General features: G+C 32.7%; 1 protein-coding gene across 5 annotated transcripts in view; it reads right to left on the bottom strand.

Annotated features, from left to right (window-relative positions):
• The window catches only part of LOC131851981 (plasma membrane calcium-transporting ATPase 3), a 96,603-nt gene that overhangs the window by 33,947 nt on the left and 42,797 nt on the right, over positions 1-19,859 (bottom strand). For all 5 annotated transcript variants that reach the window (XM_059202545.1, XM_059202551.1, XM_059202568.1 and 2 more), the window contains exons 4-6: positions 5,196-5,396; positions 1,662-1,782; positions 347-512 (exon numbers count right to left, since the gene is read on the bottom strand). In XM_059202545.1, the coding sequence (XP_059058528.1) occupies positions 347-512; positions 1,662-1,782; positions 5,196-5,396 (488 nt within the window). The remainder of the gene's footprint in view (positions 1-346; positions 513-1,661; positions 1,783-5,195; positions 5,397-19,859) is intronic.

Genomic DNA, 19,859 nt, shown 5'->3' with positions numbered 1-19,859 from the left:
AGAATGTTTGTAAGATTTTCTGTCGGTTTGTTTGCACAAATCTTAGACACGACTTAAGCAATTTGGGTGCGATTTTCATTAATGTATTGTACTTCACTTCAAATTTTGTGTTTGTTTTATAATTATATTTGGTGTAGTCCTAGAATAAAAAAAAGTGACTATTCAAAAGTGCTTATATTAAGTTTATTTTAATAAAGATTATTTCTATTCAATTCTATTTGTCCCATTAGTTTACAAACAATGAAGTTAGACTAGACTGCCTTGGGACTGAGACTGTGTACTCTAGTTCGAGGTAGTTTACAAAACGGCTATAGTATATGTTGATAATAGTAACAAAGTAAGTTACCTTTAGGTCGTTACTCTGTAGCAGAAGTCCATCAGCGGGCAGCAAGTCACCATATTTGATTTGACAGATATCGCCTACGACTATGTCGCTGATCGCCACCTGTTTCACCTCGCTCCCCCGGATTACTGCGAACTTGTGTTCGCCCTCTATCCGAGATTGAAGACCTCTGAAAACAGCAACAAGAAATTTTAAAAATCGAAGACCTTCATTTTAATTGTAATAATACCCCTGGATAATTCACACAACGTCATCTAGTCCAAGTAGAGCTAGTGTTATGGGTACTAAACAATTGGTATAATTACATAGATATATTTTATTGTAAATACATACGTAATATACTATAAAACACCCAGATTGATACATACAATCATACTCATGAATACAAATGTTTGTGCCGTACGAGGAATCGAACCCGCAACTAAGCAAAGTGGTGTGCTATACCGCTAGTCCACTGAGGGTGTATTTTGTTATTTAATGGCAAACAAGCTGACAACCCATCTGATTCCTATACACATGAACCGTACTACGGATATAACGTTACACGTGATACCATTCATGCATTCCAAAGCACTAAGATATCATGACTTTTAGCCTGTAATTTCACTACTTACTACAGAAAGCTACAATGTAAGCTTCTTAGCGGCTGAAATAAGTGAGACTGAGGTACATATATATGCAGGCGACTCCACACTCCACATCTGGTAAACGAATACTACCATACTGCTTAACACTAAGTGGTAACTGTCGCTAATATAGATAGATAGGTAGATAAATTCTTTATTCCCAATTATTATAGACACATAACTTATATGAAATACAGAAAAATACCTGAATTAATAAAAGAAATGTAGGTGACTTTACATACATGTACATCATATGATACTCTGCCATTACTGAGTAAAAAGGGCCTACCATGACAAGGTATCGAAACCTGTAATTTCACTCTATTATCTCAACTTTTTCATCGGAACCTAGCTTATAAAGCAAATCGCTTGGTGGCAGGAATCTGAATTATTCATAGAAATTTATTCAAATTCTTCTTCAGCCAGATACAATAACAACCTTATCATGAGATGATGATAACGATAGTTGGCTAAATTATTTTCATCATCAGTTCAGCATGTATCATTATCAACTGTTGGATTAAAGCCTTCCCAATTGGCTTCAACCTTGTGCAATCGTTCTCTCTCTGTAGTGGTAGTTGGATTACCACATACTGGGACCAAATATAAAGCTAATACGCAATCATATTTATAAATGAGGTCGATTGTAATGTGCTATAGTAGATATATAATGTAATGGTCCGTTTACAAACCTGAATTGCCTCTCTTTCGTGTAATCGTTGAACGCTGTAACTATAACGACGACTATGACAGAAATTAAGATCGCCAGACCCTCGATCCATTGATAGTGGCCTTCCTCTTCGTCCAGATGAGCTGAAACATACAATTCCACACTTACTCTAATGTACATACGATATAATTTTGCATACAACTGGACAATAAAACATCACAAATTCTACGCAAGGAATTATGTCATAATTGCTATACTCATACTGCGTATTTTGAAACACTGTAAGTGTTGTATTGGGAGCAAATATTTTTTTAATCAGGAAGTCCATTACACCAAGTACTGATGTAATGTTTGTTTGTTTAATTCTACCACCATTAGTGTATTGCTACCAGCAGTTATCACGCAGTTAATCATTAAAAATATGAATTGAATAAAAATTAAAAAGAAAACAGATGTCTATTGCTTAATATTAATGGGTTTAGAGGTAAAACACGTGTCATAACAATACATATAGCGGTGGTGGTATTAAACAAATAAAAACTAATTTGTTACAATAATAAGCGAATTGCCAGGGTACTATAGGACAAGGAACATTTCTTCTAAAATATTAAAGTGTGCCACTAAATGAATCACTCAGTGAGCTTAACACTAAACCAAGTACAATTGAAATATTATTTCACATTGTACTAATTTAACCACATCAAGAAATCAAGGAGATCATAAAGATATTCAGGGTCAATTAAGACTGTAGATCCGGTGTTTCTGCAGTGTGATAAATATATTAGTTAATTGGGCACCCAGTTAGTCGTCATTATTAATTCAATACCCTGATACTGGACGACGTCAATAGTTCTCTCTCGGTCGTGAACGGTTATAGCAATGGGTGTGAAGGGGACAACAGGATATTAAGCCACCATATCAGGCAGCACACTCGGTGATAATAGCAGATATTGAATTTAAGCGACATGATCATCATATTTGTGGGTGTTATTCTTTAGATGCATTTTGTCGCCTTCGTTTTGAAAATTCAGAAATCCTTGAAAACTGTCTAATAAGTATAAAACATACTCATTGCTTAGCCATTTCTATTGTGGCAGTAGTAATGTATTCATTTTTTTTTTCAATCTTTGTATGCTACTGTTATTTTCAGTAAGAAAAGTATTATAGATTTAGCTATAATATTTCTACACCAAGTCCTTAAGTATATAGGCACAGAGAAAGAACATGTAACAATGTATTAAGCAAAGAGCTGAATAGTGTAGTATTAATATAGCGCAATTTAATAATTTATTTAAAAACTATATATAAATATATACATTTAAGTTGAACCAGATTTCAGTAGTTTTGTTTCGTAGTTGTAGGAGTTTATACTGGTCATACATCCCGATGCCAGATTTTATACACTTATATAAGTAGTTTAAATCCTAATCACAATAATACAAATTAATCCAAGAATTTCTTTGGATAGTAATTCGTTATATGCGGTCTAATACGTAGTACATTAAGTTCGGTTCATTGAATCATTATGAACCTATTGGACTGTAGTTCAATCCTGAATACAATATACACACAGATATTTTACCTAATATTACAACAGACAAAGAAAATTAGCTGCTGATTGTCGATTCGAAATTTGAAAAACATATTTTTGTGATTGCTAAAATTGAAGCGGATCGTTCACTCATTCAATTACTGTCATAAACACATGGCGTCGTGGATTGATAAGATCGAGATGAAGGAGTCTACGAAGGCGGTAGCTTAATCAATTAGTGAAGGCTGTGTTCCCGGTGGCAAATGGAACACAGATATAAAATAGAGATAAAAAGTCCCACCCGCTTTAATCTTATTTTAAATGTAAAATATATTGTATTCTTAATGAAAATGTTAAGTATTGGATAACAAATATAAAATAAACTCTTTCATAATTTAGAATGAGGTGAACTAACGTAATATTAAAATTATAAAAAGTACCAGACTAAAATCTATTGGTAAAATTATCATAATTATTTTTGTTACTAGCTTTTAGTCCAGTACTTTATTATAAATTTCATATTATCATATGCGGGTTAAGTACTATTAAAAATTAAATAGATGTGTTATATTTATAGTATCAATTATTCCTTTCATTAATATTGGTACAGACAGGAAAATGCAAACAATATGATTACACATTATAAATAGCTATATAATTTAAATCAGTACCAATTACTCACATATAAACAAAATAATAACATTATATTAGTTAACTATAATATAATGACGTTTCAGTTACACTGACATACTGACTGACATTAATTAACAAAGACTATGAAATTTGTCAAAATTGTAACACAATTAATAGAATTTATAATGATTACACAATTTTAACAAATGGTGATTATAAAAAACATATAGATAAGACTAGCATACAAGCAGACAGGAAAGACAGACCTACAAAGGACACACTTGTGGATGGTCAGGGTGCATTAACTACTGAGACGGAGTAAACTGTACTCAAGGCTCGTATGCAACTAAACCAACAACATGCCGTATAACCATGTTTCCATTGATCCATTGCATAATGATACGTCACACATTCTGCTAATTAATATGTTTGAAGCTATGAACTATACTAACTGAACTACACAAACGAAACAAATATAAAACATTTATACTACAGAAGACGTTGCCTCATTGATTTAGTTGCAAATTGTATTGTATTCATATGGTTTTAATACTTGAAATCAATGGCAATGACTTGAGTACATTAGTGGTAGACGAGCCTTATCATATCATTAATGTTATATATTCTTACCAGGATCGTCAGATACTTCCAAATTGTTATTGAAAAAGAAAATATATATAATTAATCTTTTATGCGATGGCTACGAGAAATGATGAGTATTTAGTTTGATGGCCATCGATAAATTTATTAGAGAGAGTACTTACTCTACATGATTAATTTCCCTGACCAAACATATCTAATTAATAATTGGTAACAATCGGAATCTCGTACCGAAGGGACATATAGGCTTCAAATAAACACTTGCACTTACTTTAATTTATATTTAATTACCGTTATCGGTATTATTAAACTTTATTTGTATAAATTTTAATAGATTTCGGTGTTTACACGTAATCTATAATACTAACATATTTAACCTTGTATTGAAGTAACTTTGTTTAAAAGTACAAACTACATTCAGATCTTTAACGTATTTGATACCAGTTTGCAAGACTATAAAACAGGATAATCAACTCAAATTCACTCCCTGTATACATGTACATCATGACTAAATTTGGTCCGGGTAAGGTTACAGAATTACAGCGCAGATGTTCCGCTGGCTGGACATTAATCTTTGGACGTGAGCTGCACACACGAATTGCGGAAAAAACATCAAAAGCTCGCTCTGAATAATTCAGAGTACACGTTTGATACACGAAACTTTGAGAAGATCGTGTATTTTCATGCAAATTTAATAATCTATTGTAATTTATTCTAATACTTTGATGGCACGTAAGTCCTACATATGATTTGAGAGCAGTGAATAATTCATTTACTACAAGTAAAACTTACCAGGATCATTTGCGTCATCGGACGGCTTGTAGAAACTCAAACCTAGGGAGACGACGGCGGCCACCTCTAAGATGATCAGTGTTACGTCCTGCAGTGCCTCCCATACTAACGTCAAGAAGGTTTTGGGAGGTTTCGGCGGGATAAGGTTTGAACCGAACACCTCGCGCCGATGCTGCAGGTCCGCTTTCGAACCGCTAAGACCTGTAGACAAAAAAAAGAAAGCATTGCAATAAATCTGTCAATAAGTGGATTTAAATAGGTTGATGCTTACTAGTTCAGTTGGGCAGTTTTTTTATATTTCATTACTACACGCTTTATTTTACTTTGATTTGTAAAGTTACTTTTTCCGATCAAGAATTTGTTTATTTATTGTAACATATATTTATTTTTTATTACATAGTGATAGAGGCAACCTGCAAACAGTTGTATTCACGTAACTTAAAACAATAAAAGTGTGAAGAGCATTTCTGGAGCCTAGAATCTAAGACATCCGTTACTATAATTATACAAACAAACACTAAAACTACTTTAAATGCGTTTGAAGTTCTTTCCCCCCGGTAGCTCTAAGCTACCTTTGAAGCGTTTCTAATTTTATACTCTCTATATTAGTTTATTTATAAATAGACCTTCTATAACGTGAGATAAAATTCTCTTCGGCTTGGACACGAAACTTGATTGCAGAAACCGCTCCAGTAGGCACGTAATCGTAAAGTTTATGCGAGAGCAGTTTCACTGGGACGTATTCCTTTTCATTCATAATAGACGAGCATGAACGGTTTAGTGATAAAATAACACGCACACCCATCCGTGAAACGAAACGTGTCGCGTAATAAAATTTAAGTGTAACAATTAAATAACTATCTAGCGACTAGGACGCTAGCATTCATTCAGTAACGTTCTCTTATGGCTGGTTGTTAAATAATTTGTTAATAATATAACTACCATGATTGCTGTGTATAGATTTATAATAATGAAATAAATAGTGAAGTAAATATTCCTATATATTGTGATTTTAATCAATCTTGAAGTCAAAGCGGGTAACAATGAAACATCTGTAGGTGTCTTTTCTATTTACAATAAAATAAAGAAATAAAAAGTAAAGTAATAATATATTAATTTATTTGTAAATGCTGCTGTCCTAGTATAAAAAAACTAAGGCGTGGCTCTTAATACTTAAGTTTGGACATATCATGGAAATTGCTAGTTAAATTCCAAGTTATGTTGGATTTACTTTGGACAATAAAAAGCACTTGTTCAAGATGAGTATTAGTTTATGAGTTACTACTTGATACATTTATATTATTTTGTTTAATTAATTGTGGCGGAATTAAACAAAATAATAAAAATCCATTAAGTAGTGAAATTTATACTTCACTACTTAACGTATTTTAAGTACTACGTAGACTTTGGCAAAATAACATCTAATTCGATTAAATCTATAATCAATTAGTGATGTTTTTTTGTGCATTCTTTTACGATCAATGATGTTTCTTGTAGTAACAATAATTTAGTACCGAAGAGTGATAACGCAATGGGTGCACCAGTATTTTCTGTGAAGTGTATGGTATTATTAATCTATACATATCGATTAATATTTTCCATAGCTCTTATGTTATCTGTTTGTTTGCACACCACTTGTATAGTATACAATACGTACTTATAATAATCAGTACACGAAGCCACTACTATTTCTCCTATTTTGATGTTACTACGTATAAAAAAAGAAAATTTCCTTGAAATTGCAAAACGTCGAACACTATCCAGGAACCCCAATAATATATTATACAGTTTTCAACACATGTGCTTTGGTATTTTGTAGTTTACTACATTAAAACTAATATAAACATAGGTCATATTTGAAATTTATTGTTACATCAGGCGTAAAGCTTTTCTCCAGTTATATGCGTACATGTAAACACATTTTCGTATATTGTATGATCATTGGAATGAACTGTGGAAGATTTTTGAAAGGAATGTGAAATATCTCTCAATACAATTCATACTAACATTGGAAAGTATATGAATCAGTTCTGTAATACAATTCTTTGAATACGACTTATAGATTTGAAGTAACTATTGTTATTTACATAAATAAACTGATAGTAGCTAATGCTGTTTCACTTCTGGGTACAGGTCTAAAAAGGTCATTAGTTGATCCGGGAAATTTTGAACTAGTAGTTTCAGATATTATCCCCATACATATATACAAACAATATTCACCTAATACTATTATAATTAATTATAAATCTACGTAACATCTGTATAACATACACAACAAGATATTTGAGTAATCAATATGAATAATTCAGTAATGACTTTGTAGATGATTTAATTTAATGAAGAAAAAGCATCAATTCACCCAACCGAGGAAGAAGTTCTGCATGCAACATTTACTGAATTGTATCAGATAATTTGTTGAATAAATTCGTTGTTATGCCGGAAGGGACTCAAAGAAAGAAAGGGGGAGAAACTCGTTTTGAGATCTTAAATTTCTTATAAACATAAGGAAATATTCGCTACGAGAAGATTAAATCTATAAAATTGTATGGGTAGGGGAACAGCTATTGTATTATTTCTGGATATAGATGGCAGACGATGCCGTTTTATGCTATGGTAGGGGTCCAATTACGTTGTTTTCAGACAATTCAATCGTTGATTAAAGGAAAGCTGTTTTAATTTGATGGTTCTCACTACCATATATTAACGGCCTCAGTGGTTTATCGAATTAGCACACCGCTTTACTTCCGATGGTCGCGGGTACGATTCCTCGCAGGGCACTAACATTTCTATTCATGCGTGTTATTGTTTGTATTGGTCTATGTATATTATGTATGTATTTATAAAAAATATATATCAGTTGTACTGACAACAACATATGCAAGCTCTGCTAAATTGTTGTGTGTATTATAAAAAAAAACATAGCCACCTAACAAATCATAACATAACTACCTAAACAAGTTTCTTAGTGGAAGAAATAGCGTCTGTAAAGTTCAAAATTACTTAACGGGATTAAATAAAACTGTTCTAATTTGGTAATGTTCAGTAAGTTTCAGATTCAATCGGTTAAATATAACGCATCTGTACCGCTATTTGCAGCTATATGCAGATATATAATTAATATTAGCAGTTCTACCTCAAAGACGATTTCATTCGGCATTTCATTCCTGAAGTCATCTTTATATTCTTTTAAAACGTTATGAAAACTAAACCGAATAAGACATTTATATATAACTAGCTGCTCCCGCGACTTCGTCCGCGTGAAATTTAACTTCATTTTTCTAAAATAAAAGTAGCCTAAGTTACTCCTTATTACATTAGCTACCTGTCAAAAAAAGTACTGTTAAAATCGGTCCAGGTCCAAACAGACAGACAAAGAGACAAAAATTGTAAAAAATATTATTTTGGTGTATTTATATTCATATGCATGTAGTAAAAACCGGTTATTTCAATATTACAAACAGACACTCCAATTTTATTTATATGTACAGATGGCAGTTAGTTTTTTTTAATATAAAATATGGACTTAATATGTAGCTTGTAAGTATAAGAGATACAAGAGTATAAAAAAGGCGCACAACAATTATTCTATAAATACCGATAGTAATCGATAACATAACGTGGATGGCACCCAGATATTCTAGTTAGCAATGAAATGTTCTTTAAGAGTCTGTTTAATTAGTACACAGCGCCTACAATAGAAAGCAATTTCTATATGAAATTGTTGAAATGTTTTAATGAGAGAAAACACAACTTGTTAAAAATAATTAGCGATGCAAATGTATGAAGGATATAATTATTGTAATTAACTATATTAAATATATAATTATAAATTTGATATATATATTCTTTTGATATATATTTTTTTTGTAGTATTTAAAATAAATATAAATTGGAAAGCTTAATGCGATATGGCATTCTGTACAGCTTACCATAGCGTTAAAACAGAGAACGGTTGAAGGGCAGTAATGGGAAAGGCACACTTTTGGTATTTACGTAACTGATATATTTTAGTAATTACGGTTTACAGACTCCGTTGATTAAGTCTTCTCTGTTCACAAATTAAGATTAAATAATTTTATGACAGAAGATTCAAGAATGGTTTACATGTTATTTTACAGCGGAGGAGTAAAAGACAAGCAGCATGAGTGGCACCTAGTGGTAAGTGGTTACCGCAGTCTTTTGTCAAGAATCCTGTTTATAAAAGATTTCAATGTTCCGATGTTCCGATGTTCGGAAATATTACCACGGGGAGTTGATTCTCCAGTACGGTGTGCGTGGGATGTGATGATGAGTCAGTCTATTCATAAATAACACTACCTGCCCAGCACCGCGCGTTATGCTTACGTTTAGTATGATAGCGTCTCGATTTACGATTTTCTCGCACTTTGTACTTGCGATTTTTTGCTCGGATCGTTCATTCCATTAGAACTGGAACCTTACCGTTTTCTAAAATATAATAGATGATGATATAATAGTGTTCATCGCTTGCGATAACGATGTGAAGGGGCGACAGTGAAATATGAAATAGACTGAGAGTGGAGTCAGTCAGGTGGTGACAAAATTCACAAGGAAATAACTACGATCTTTTCTTTGAAGAACACCACGATTTTGCCACGATATATAATTGGGTATTCTTGTATATGTATATAGAATATTTTCTTTAAGATAAATTGCGAAAATAATTGAATTGCTCCATTTATTTACATTTACAAAATTGCAATTTGATCGATAAAAATCGATTCGTCGACATCGATTCCATAAACAATTCAGTATCTACAATGTTGTGACTAAGAATAACTCAAAATGTATTGTATACAAATGAATTTTATGCACGCGTTTTTTTATCGATTAATGTATAAACAATTTATTTTTTGGGCACCTACTCTTTACATATAAAAAACGGTTTATTGTCGATAAATCGGTGTTACGGCACTCGTGACTGAACAAACACACACGCACGACTAATGTTATCCGAGTAATAAAATTAAAATACGCACAAACAAAATCTACACCGAAATTAGTTTCGGTACAATGTTAATGGACAATTAATTGTAAATGGAGCGTTACGGTCCTAATATGTTGGGTCGTATTTACATGCGATCAGTAAGTACTTGTTACTTCTGAAGTTCCAAGATGCCTGCATATATCCTCATACAATATTGAACGTTTAAAAAACGTTTTAAATGCTAGTAGGTATATCATAAAATAAGTTTTCAATGAAATATGACGTGAATAGCCCAGGGCACTAGTTATAAATATTAATAATAACCCAGGACAGGCCATACAGTGCCATTAAGTTCCAAACAAAGTTGAGCTTGTGTTATGGGTACTAGACAACAGACACAAACAATATACATGCTGAAAAACCGAAATTATTACAACCAATCATATACCTGAATGCTGATGTTTGCATTGTGCGAGGAATCGAACCCTCGAAAAAAAGGCGTGCTAAACCGCTAGACCACTGCGACGACTGTTAAATAAGACCGTAGGTATGGCAGGACATTATTATTAGTTTTATAAAATGTAGTCATGGTAGTGGATTAGTTTTATCTATATTATACATTTGTGGATAGATTCCAATCCAACATTACAGCGTAAAATTAAATGTGAAGGGTATATGCATGACCCTTCGTTATCTGTCATGCACGTTTGACGTACAAGTGCATATTGGATTTCAATAATGCACCTTATGAGTCGTAATTATCGATCGAAATTGAAGCATCTAATACTTTTATCGCGCCCATAAATATATGGCGCTTAATAAAGGTAGAGCGATGAGGCTTAGTGTTTTATTACATTCAAAGAACGGGAGTTCGAATCTGGCCTGACATAAAATTTATTTGTTATTTTGTTTTGTTTTCAACTGTCTTTCCGGTGATGTAAAGACTGATGAGTAAAATAAGAACTGACGATAGATTTGATTAGATTTGACATACCTTAAGAGTCTGTAATAGAGCTACACGAATAAATATATTTTGATTCGATTTGATTACATATAATAAAGCCAACTGAACCTAATAAAGTAAGATTAATAAGTTTATTCACCTTAACTGTAAGTAGGGTTTTACAAAATAAAAAGCGAAATGTATTTACGTACACACGGCTAAATAAATATTAAATATATGACCAACCGTCCTTGACCCTCGCTATGCGTACCATTTCGACCTTCGACCAACAAAAACGTTATGGAGGTCGTTACAGGAAATGGAATGGAACGGTATTCTTTGGATCGCATATATACATACTAGCTGAGACGTTTGGTTTCACCCGTTGTTTAATTTAAAAGAAATGCCTTTGGTCTTCCACGATTATGACACATTACGTATAGCATGGCACCACCCGTCCGCATACTAAAACTTTTATCCTTTGCTCTGCACTTATGGGTCGTAACGTAAAGTTTAAAAGCCTATAACGTTTCTCAGGTATTTATCAAATGATACAATACGAAGCATGATAGGTAACATGATACATGATACGTCCTCTAGAATGGCAACGCAAATGTTGGATCCTGGTGTTACATATTAACAGGATGTCCGCAGTGCTATTCGTGACTATAGGCGTTGGTTACCACTTACCGTCAGGTTACGTCAGTATGTTTGTTATTCCGATCACATAAAAAAAACTTGGAAATCCGATCAGATATGACCAAGTTCAAACAAAATAACTTCAACTTTATATATTAGTACAGTAAATATGCGTTAATACATATTCATATATTACAAAGACGTACATAAAGAGGCCAAAACTGAAATCAATGATATAGAATTAAAATTAGACGATTGTGAATAAAAAAAAAAATAGATAATGAAACTCTGTAACCGAAATTATAATTAATAAATTTACTAGGAAAAGTTTATAATGTATACATGAGTACATTTTATCTTAACTTCCCTTAGTTCATCAGTTGCAAAAATAATCATCAAAGAAATTACTTCGTTGGAAGTAATCTTTAATAAAATAAACTTTATAAGTACTGTGTGAATTGTAGGATTCTAATTTGCGTTCACCATGTCGTAACACAGTTGACAATGTGTCGCTACATCCCTTACAAGCTGATAAAAAATGTTTCAAATAACCGCTCGGCTCAGCTAGTATTATAGTTAACTATTAGATATAGTAATCGTATTCCAACGAGCCGGAAATGTACATAAGGATCAAGAGTAATTTGACATTTAGGATGACGCGTCTGGAATCCAGTCACAACGCGTCGAAAGCGTACGTGCCCGGTCTCCACCAACATGCTGTCCACCTTCATGAAGTAAGACCGAAGGGAGTTTTGTACCACCGTTACCGTGACAGATTCGCAAAGCGATTGTGGTGACCACAAAATCTATATTAATATTTTGTTTTATTATTTTCTCTATATGTTAGTCCCTAAGATATATATAATATGGGTCAATATTGGTATATACGAATATAATTTGCCTGAAATAAATAATCTAGTTTAAAACCCGTTAGTAGTAATTCAAATAGAACAAAGTCTCGAGCTAATAAGTCCTGTTGTACATTTTGGTTATAGAAAAAGTTCTGAGCGCTGCAGGGAGGGATTAAGTGCGCTATTTGTTAGATTTATGTACCGAATCTTAGCTGTACACTTCTTACGGGGTTGTGGTGGTCACGGATTTAGGGGTTAGTGAATTTGTTAAGACTTTTTTATGTAACTGGCATGATAAACAAGACGATCTACTTGGTGAAATATAACCTACGACTATATCATACATTAACAGCAGTAAGGACATCTCCTTCTAGGTTGTGTTACAATTCCCGAGGTCTACATTTGCCTCTGTACCATGTAATTATACTGGGCTTCAAACCGAAAGAACAATTACATTATGTAAGTAGATTTGATGGCCTCGGTGGTCTAGCGGTTACGCATACGCCTCACTTCCGATGGTAGAAGGTTCCGGGTCGTTTCATCGGTATAAACATTTGTATTCATGAGTGTGCTTGTTTGTCGGGTGTATTTTTTATGTATATTGACATGTATTACATAGCACAAGCTCTTAATTACTTAATTTAGGACTAGATGGCGCTGTGTACATTGTTTTAAAACATAAAAAATCCCTTTATTTTCATTGAACTACTTTTGAACCTGTAATTTATTACCGATTTAAATTTTTACCTGAATAAGACAAAAAAAAACATTAATTAAAAATCTTTGGTAAAGACCTAAATTTTTACCTTAATTAAACTAACAAAGAAAGTCATTCTAATATTTCGTGATACACAAATATGGTATGCGAACGTGGTGGAAGTGGAAGGAAGGACGCGCCGGTCACGTGACCGAAACAATACAAGTTATCTGAATAACTGATGAAGCGTCACAACGCCGGTTGTCTGGGCCACTACGGAAATAGAATGTCGATAGTGGTGCCACTAGCGCAGAACTAAGGCCGACGCTACACGCTACGTTTATTTGTACGGTGTTGCATTTTTTTTTATTACATATTTATAAAGACCATTTTTTTTTTCGGACTACTCTAATATTGGCCGCAGCTGTCCTTTACAGGTTCACCGGACGTTAGGGTGCGAGTGCAGATGTCACTCCAAACCCGCGGAAGGACTTACGGAGCGGCTGAAGGCCAACTCCTGTCTGACGGATACGAATAAAGATCAGTGGTCGCCATAAATACGACGCGAAATACGACCATAATAAAAAAAAACAACAAAATCTTTGAAGCAGCAATAACAATTAAACAAAAGAAAGCGTGTGTGTCAAATACATGATAATGTAGGTAATGTATTTTATATCGTTTAATGTATGTTTCACGTATAATAAAAAAAATGAGTATTCTGTACTCTTCCTCTGTATAAACTATGTATAAATGTGCGAAATTTCATACTCCTCCGCGCAATTTTCGTAAAAAGGGGTACAAAGTTTTTGCTTCACGTATTAATATGTTTTTTTTGTCGGCATAGAACGTAGGTTATTTGCAAAAGTGGCGGTACTATTAAAAAGCGTGTTTGTCATAGTAAAATGATACAACACGTACCTACATAATTACCAATCATAAATAACATTATATCTAAATGAAAGTCAGTTTGTTTTTCCGCTGCCACTAGGCGGTTTAACGGCTTAATCTATGTACATATATATGTATACATATTATGCATATATTTTATTACTTTAGTGACGCCGCTTTTTTCCGTAGCGATTAAACTTGACAGAATAGTATTTTGTAATAGTGTTTCATTCATTCATTCATAAATATAGACTTGTCATTTAAAAAGGAGCAAGGCACAAGGCAACTATTACTTTATTAAAACACATTTCCTCTAATGTAACAAAATTGTTTCTGTTAACGAAAAATTGACTAAAAAATTCATCGTCTGAATGTAGCCTAAATTCGACTCTCGTGTTTGTCGACTGTTGCTATATTTAAGTTTAGAAGACATAGTGATAGAGCACTAATACTAGTGTCGAATAATTAGACTAGTTCCTAGTGAATACTGGTAATGTAAGTCAAGTTATAAAGGTAAATTGACGGCTTCGGTGGTCTAACGGTTTAGCACACCGCTTCACTTCTGCGGGTCGCGGGTTAGATTTCTCACACACTAGTTGTATTCTTGAGTTTTACTATTTGTATTGGTCTGCGTTTTTCTGTTTCTAATATGTATGTATTTATATAAAAAAATTAATATCAATTGTCTTATACCCAAAGAACAAGCTCTGCATAGCTCATAGCTGCATACTCTGGACAATTCATACAAAGTTATTTAGGTCCACTAAATAACTTTGTATGAATTGTCCAGAGTTACTATTATTACATATAGTTATTGTTAGTTTGAGATTCTGTTTGTTTATATAAGACATACCGACAATTTATTCACTACTAATAAATCACAGAAGGCGTAATGTCGTTAATAAAGAGCAGTGTTGTACCTATTATTAGATATGTTCGATTGTAAAAATTCTTTAAGACCAACAGGCCTGGAAACCATGGTAGAATATATAAACTGCGAATGTATAAATTACAAGTGTACCATTAGTAGAAGATGGTGGGATGTGGATGAAGACAGGTCAGTTTGTCCAATGTGTCACCAGGAACTAACTATGATGCTTTTCAGATGATCGCGTGAAGGTCAATCTTATACTGGCCACCCCATTGTTGGTAATGAATATTGCCAGCTATGGGGCATTTACATGGAGTCAAGTTTTATAGTGTTCAGCTTGTGAGACAAGACGAGTTATGAAAGTGGATGAAATAACAGTTGTGTATAAGAAAAGAGAGCTAAGCTTACATTGCTCAAGGGCTTGTTTTGAAGATATATTTTATAAATTTTCTATAATTTTACTTATACATAATCGTATAATTCTACAATAAGGATAATTACATACCAAAAAAATGTAAATAAGTACAAGTTCCATGAACTGACCTTCCGTTGTGACACGACATAATTGTCTGCATCCTGTTACAGTTGCATTATCAAAGTACAGTACAGTATTATTTTTAATTGACATACTCGATACATTTTTAAACAGACAATAAGTGATATAAACTATATACAACCAGTTTTGTAATGACATGAAAAACCACCTTTAATTTTAACAAAATAAGTATAAGCGCATCCTGAATGCACACTTTTAATGAAATAATCGTTCAAATAGCTATAAAATTGGCGAAGATATTGTATACCATTACAGCTACATAAAGAAGTATCGACCTCAAAAGAATAACCATTATGGCTTTTAATATTGGTTGAAAGAGAAATAAATACCTAGAGATTACTCTAGATTATTATGCAATATCTAAAATATTACACCCTTATTCATGTAAATGTAAAATATCCTGTTTTCTCCTTTTGTTTAGAAATATATTCATAATAAGTAGACGAGTGGTAAAACAGTGATAAATATGTGGAAGTGTTTATTTTATATGAATATAAAAGACCGTTTGTTACATCTCTATAATAAATATTTATAAAACACTTCTTTCAGTTACGAAGAATATATTTGTTGCCCAAATAGCATTAATATTTCAGGTATGTTTTACCATTGTCGACTGCCAGCATTTTGTTTCCAAGTCGATAGGACCAGATATTATCATTCTAAACCCATTTTATTACTTCTGACCCAAGACTCCGACATTTTTTCATGCATTGTCATTAACATCGACGTTCAATTTTCTTTCCACAATCTCCAAGGTTCAGATAAGGTGGACATTCGATTACGGGCCGATACCACCCGTATCCGAATTTTGGCACGCTCTGACGATCGTAAAAATCTCGGCAACTCTTTTACGTAAAGCCCGAAACGGGAACACTTACAGCGAGCGATGAGATATCGATAATATAGTGTCGAAAATCGTGAATATAGTCCCTGTGGATTAGGGTTGCCAACCTTAAAACTTTTAGTCTTGTAGATTATGTAAAAAAATCTCTTGGCACGATTTTTCTTTCCATCTTCGTATCGTCGGTAAATTGCTATACTTTGACCAGTGTCGTCACAGTTTTAGTATAGTTATTGTCATTTGTTATGTACATTAAAAAAAAGTACGAAGTAAGTTAGTTATGCGAAAAAAAGTATCGTACTCATACAAGGATGTATGTTGAAATTCTTGGTTGACAACCCTGCTGTGGATGTAATATTCTAAGCAACAAAGAAAGGGTTATGATTTGACGTTTAATACAACATTGTTGTTTTTACGACAAGGCAATTTTCTAAGTCAAACGTAACAGTCGAAGCTACAAAGTCTGCGCTACAGTACAGTTGAGTAAACTAAGAAATGAGGCACAAGTTAACAAACTGAATATATAATATATCTTCAATACATATTATATAGGATCACGCCTATTTGTCTGTCTATATTAGTCTTGATAAGTTCTCAATGAATTAGTATAATAATCATAAAATTGAATTGGATAATAAAATTTACGACTACCGTATAGAAATTTGCCACCATTTCAAGAAATCTGCATTAGATAGTAAATTTATATAAGGTAGTTTAAATTTGATTTAAAAGTGTCTGTGGCAGCTGCATTTTCCCACAAACCCTAAGTATCGGGTAAGTAAAATATTTGATATTGTTGAAATAATAAAGTATGAAAAGTGTTTTTGATTGATATTTAAATACATTTTTAAGATTTGCTAAATCAAGGTTAAGTAACAGAATGGATTTGAATGAAATTGAATGCATGTATTATTAGATATTAGACCGTATTTTGGATTAACACAGTAATGAAACAAAACGAATATACATATATAGCATACTGTAAAGATCATATAAGTTCTTCAGGTCTACCTATAGAGAGCTATTGATATCGTCCGATTGTTTATGAATAGACTTCAAATAAAAGCTTGCTCTGTAGTTGCAAATCTACTTTAAATTGTGTATCTTTTAAAAAATAAAACATATCTGATATTGGGAGAAATTACACCTTATTTCTACATAGTAGAAATAAGGTAAATATATATTACATTATTTCGGAGTAAAAAAACAATATCAACTCCGTTTTAATTTTGTTTACATTGAACATTGATTGCTACAGTTTATATAACCTGTCACTTCGCAGACAGTCATTGGACACGAAAATATTTGTTGACGTTACTTACTGGTTTCTATCGTGTCATTTTGAAAACAACTGTCATCATTCATGACAGCTTGCGTTCATTAAATGTATTTTAAAGTTGATTCAAAAAGTATTTCAAAATGAACAAACGAAGACGGTATACACTTTGACGGCTTCTCGTAGCCTAGAATTATGTTCCTGTTGCTTAGAATTATGCTTAATAGCACTAATAATTAGAATTTTAACTTTTTGAACAATTTTGTCCTTATGTCCAACCGTCTACAACATTAAAATTCTGAAACTTCTGATACTGTCGATCACATTTGGAATAGTTTCAGATACTTTTGACCTAATCATATTGAAGGCGAAGTAGATCTTAATTTCTATGCTTATTTCCGAGTTCTGAAGCAAATACTTTAAATAGTTACAGTTGATAAACGCAAAGTTGGTAATGAAGTTGATAAAGACTACAGAAACAAGAAAAAAAATTGAAACAAGAAAAAAAACTGAAGTTTCTTTGCCAAATAATATAAAATTCATCTAAGCATGTTATATGAAGTAGAAATTATAAACGTGTGATAAGAAATTCCGTACAAATTTTTCAGAAATGAAGAGGTTACGTTGTCTGATTTTATAGCTACATTTAGTCCAAGTGAAGGAATTTCTTATCACACGTTTATAATTTCTACTTCATATAACATGCTTAGATGAATTTTATATTATTTGCGCAGAACCCTCTTTTACGAGTCCAACTCGCTGCTTGCCGGTTTTTCTAGTTACAAGTCATGTAAAGTAAACTTGTATCATGTGATATCAATATATATCGATGTCTTTACTATGAGAGCTTCCAAAGTTCTGTTTTCCAAAGTTATTTGCTGCCATCGCGTCATACGTAACGTTCACTTTCAAGTGTACACGGAGCCCGTCAAACAGAAGCCAAATATAATCCTCTTAAGCAGCACCGTAATACAAATTATGTTCTAACACCAGCTCATAAAGGTGAATTTGCGTTACATTGTTACGAAATCGCGGAAGAGAAACCGCCGTCTAAATATAATATTTTGCTCTAAATTAATACTGTATTTAAATTACATTGCTCATGTTATGTTGTGAAGTGATTTAACAAAAGCCTAGCTGGATTTTCGTTTTATGTTTGAGGTATTAATTGTCCGTGGATATTTTCATTTTATGCGAAGATAGTTTTATACTCAGATATGGCTACTACTACTACTACTCATGGTATGGTCATTTATAGTCTAAAAAGTTCAATCATTATTTATTACAGTAACTGTACGTATGGACGTCGTGCATTTCTTAGTATAATATAAAATAGATCAAAAATATTTTTTTTCAAAATGGGCAGATCATTCACGCATCCAGATTTTGGATTACCCTGCATTTTTTTTTCTCTAATTCTTGGTCCAATACATTTTACTAAAATACAATATTTGTATACATAATGATAAATCTTTTTTGTATATATCATATTATCTTTTGAGTTTGCTAAATAAATGAATTGTCTAGGTTAGAAGTGGAATTTAACATTTATTATAAAGAAGCAACAACGATATACGGCAAATGTATAATAATAGATAAAAGCTAGTCCAAGATGTATATATTATGATATTATTTAAGTCTTTACGGGTAAACTTTTTGTAGTAGTTTCACTATATTTATTGCAAACTGTCTTTACACTTAACACACTTGCTACCCTACTTAAACCTGAAATCGAAGATTAAAGAAAGATTAATTAAAAGATTAACAATTTCAGACTGTCTAACACTTAGACAAGTTCTTTCCATAAGACTTTGCAAGAACAAATTGTTTATGAAAACAAAGCGTGACCTATATTTTCTACTCACTATGATGTTACAAGATCTATTTGTTGATTTTTACCGCGCCTAATCGATTCCAAGATACCACCTGCAATGTTTTTTGTCAATCGTCTAAACGAGATCTATTTCATTTAGGAAGCGTGATTCCAAATTTAACTGGAGTCCAGAAGGTAGTTTCGGCTTACTAAACGGCTAGAAATGGGCACACGAGGTTGCCATTGCGATATAAATTTTAATCTACATCCAGTTATCTTTGTAGCTTCCTGAGCAAATTGCAGTATTCACGTACATAAAGCTAAGTTTAATCACGACTATT

This window comes from Achroia grisella, unplaced genomic scaffold (genome assembly GCF_030625045.1).
Source record: "Achroia grisella isolate CSIRO2021 unplaced genomic scaffold, CSIRO_AGI_Agris_v1 utg1174, whole genome shotgun sequence".
In the NCBI taxonomy this organism is placed as follows: Eukaryota; Metazoa; Arthropoda; class Insecta; order Lepidoptera; family Pyralidae; genus Achroia; species Achroia grisella.
The sequence above is the reverse complement of the archived record's forward strand: the minus strand, read 5'-3'. Positions and strand labels throughout refer to the sequence as shown.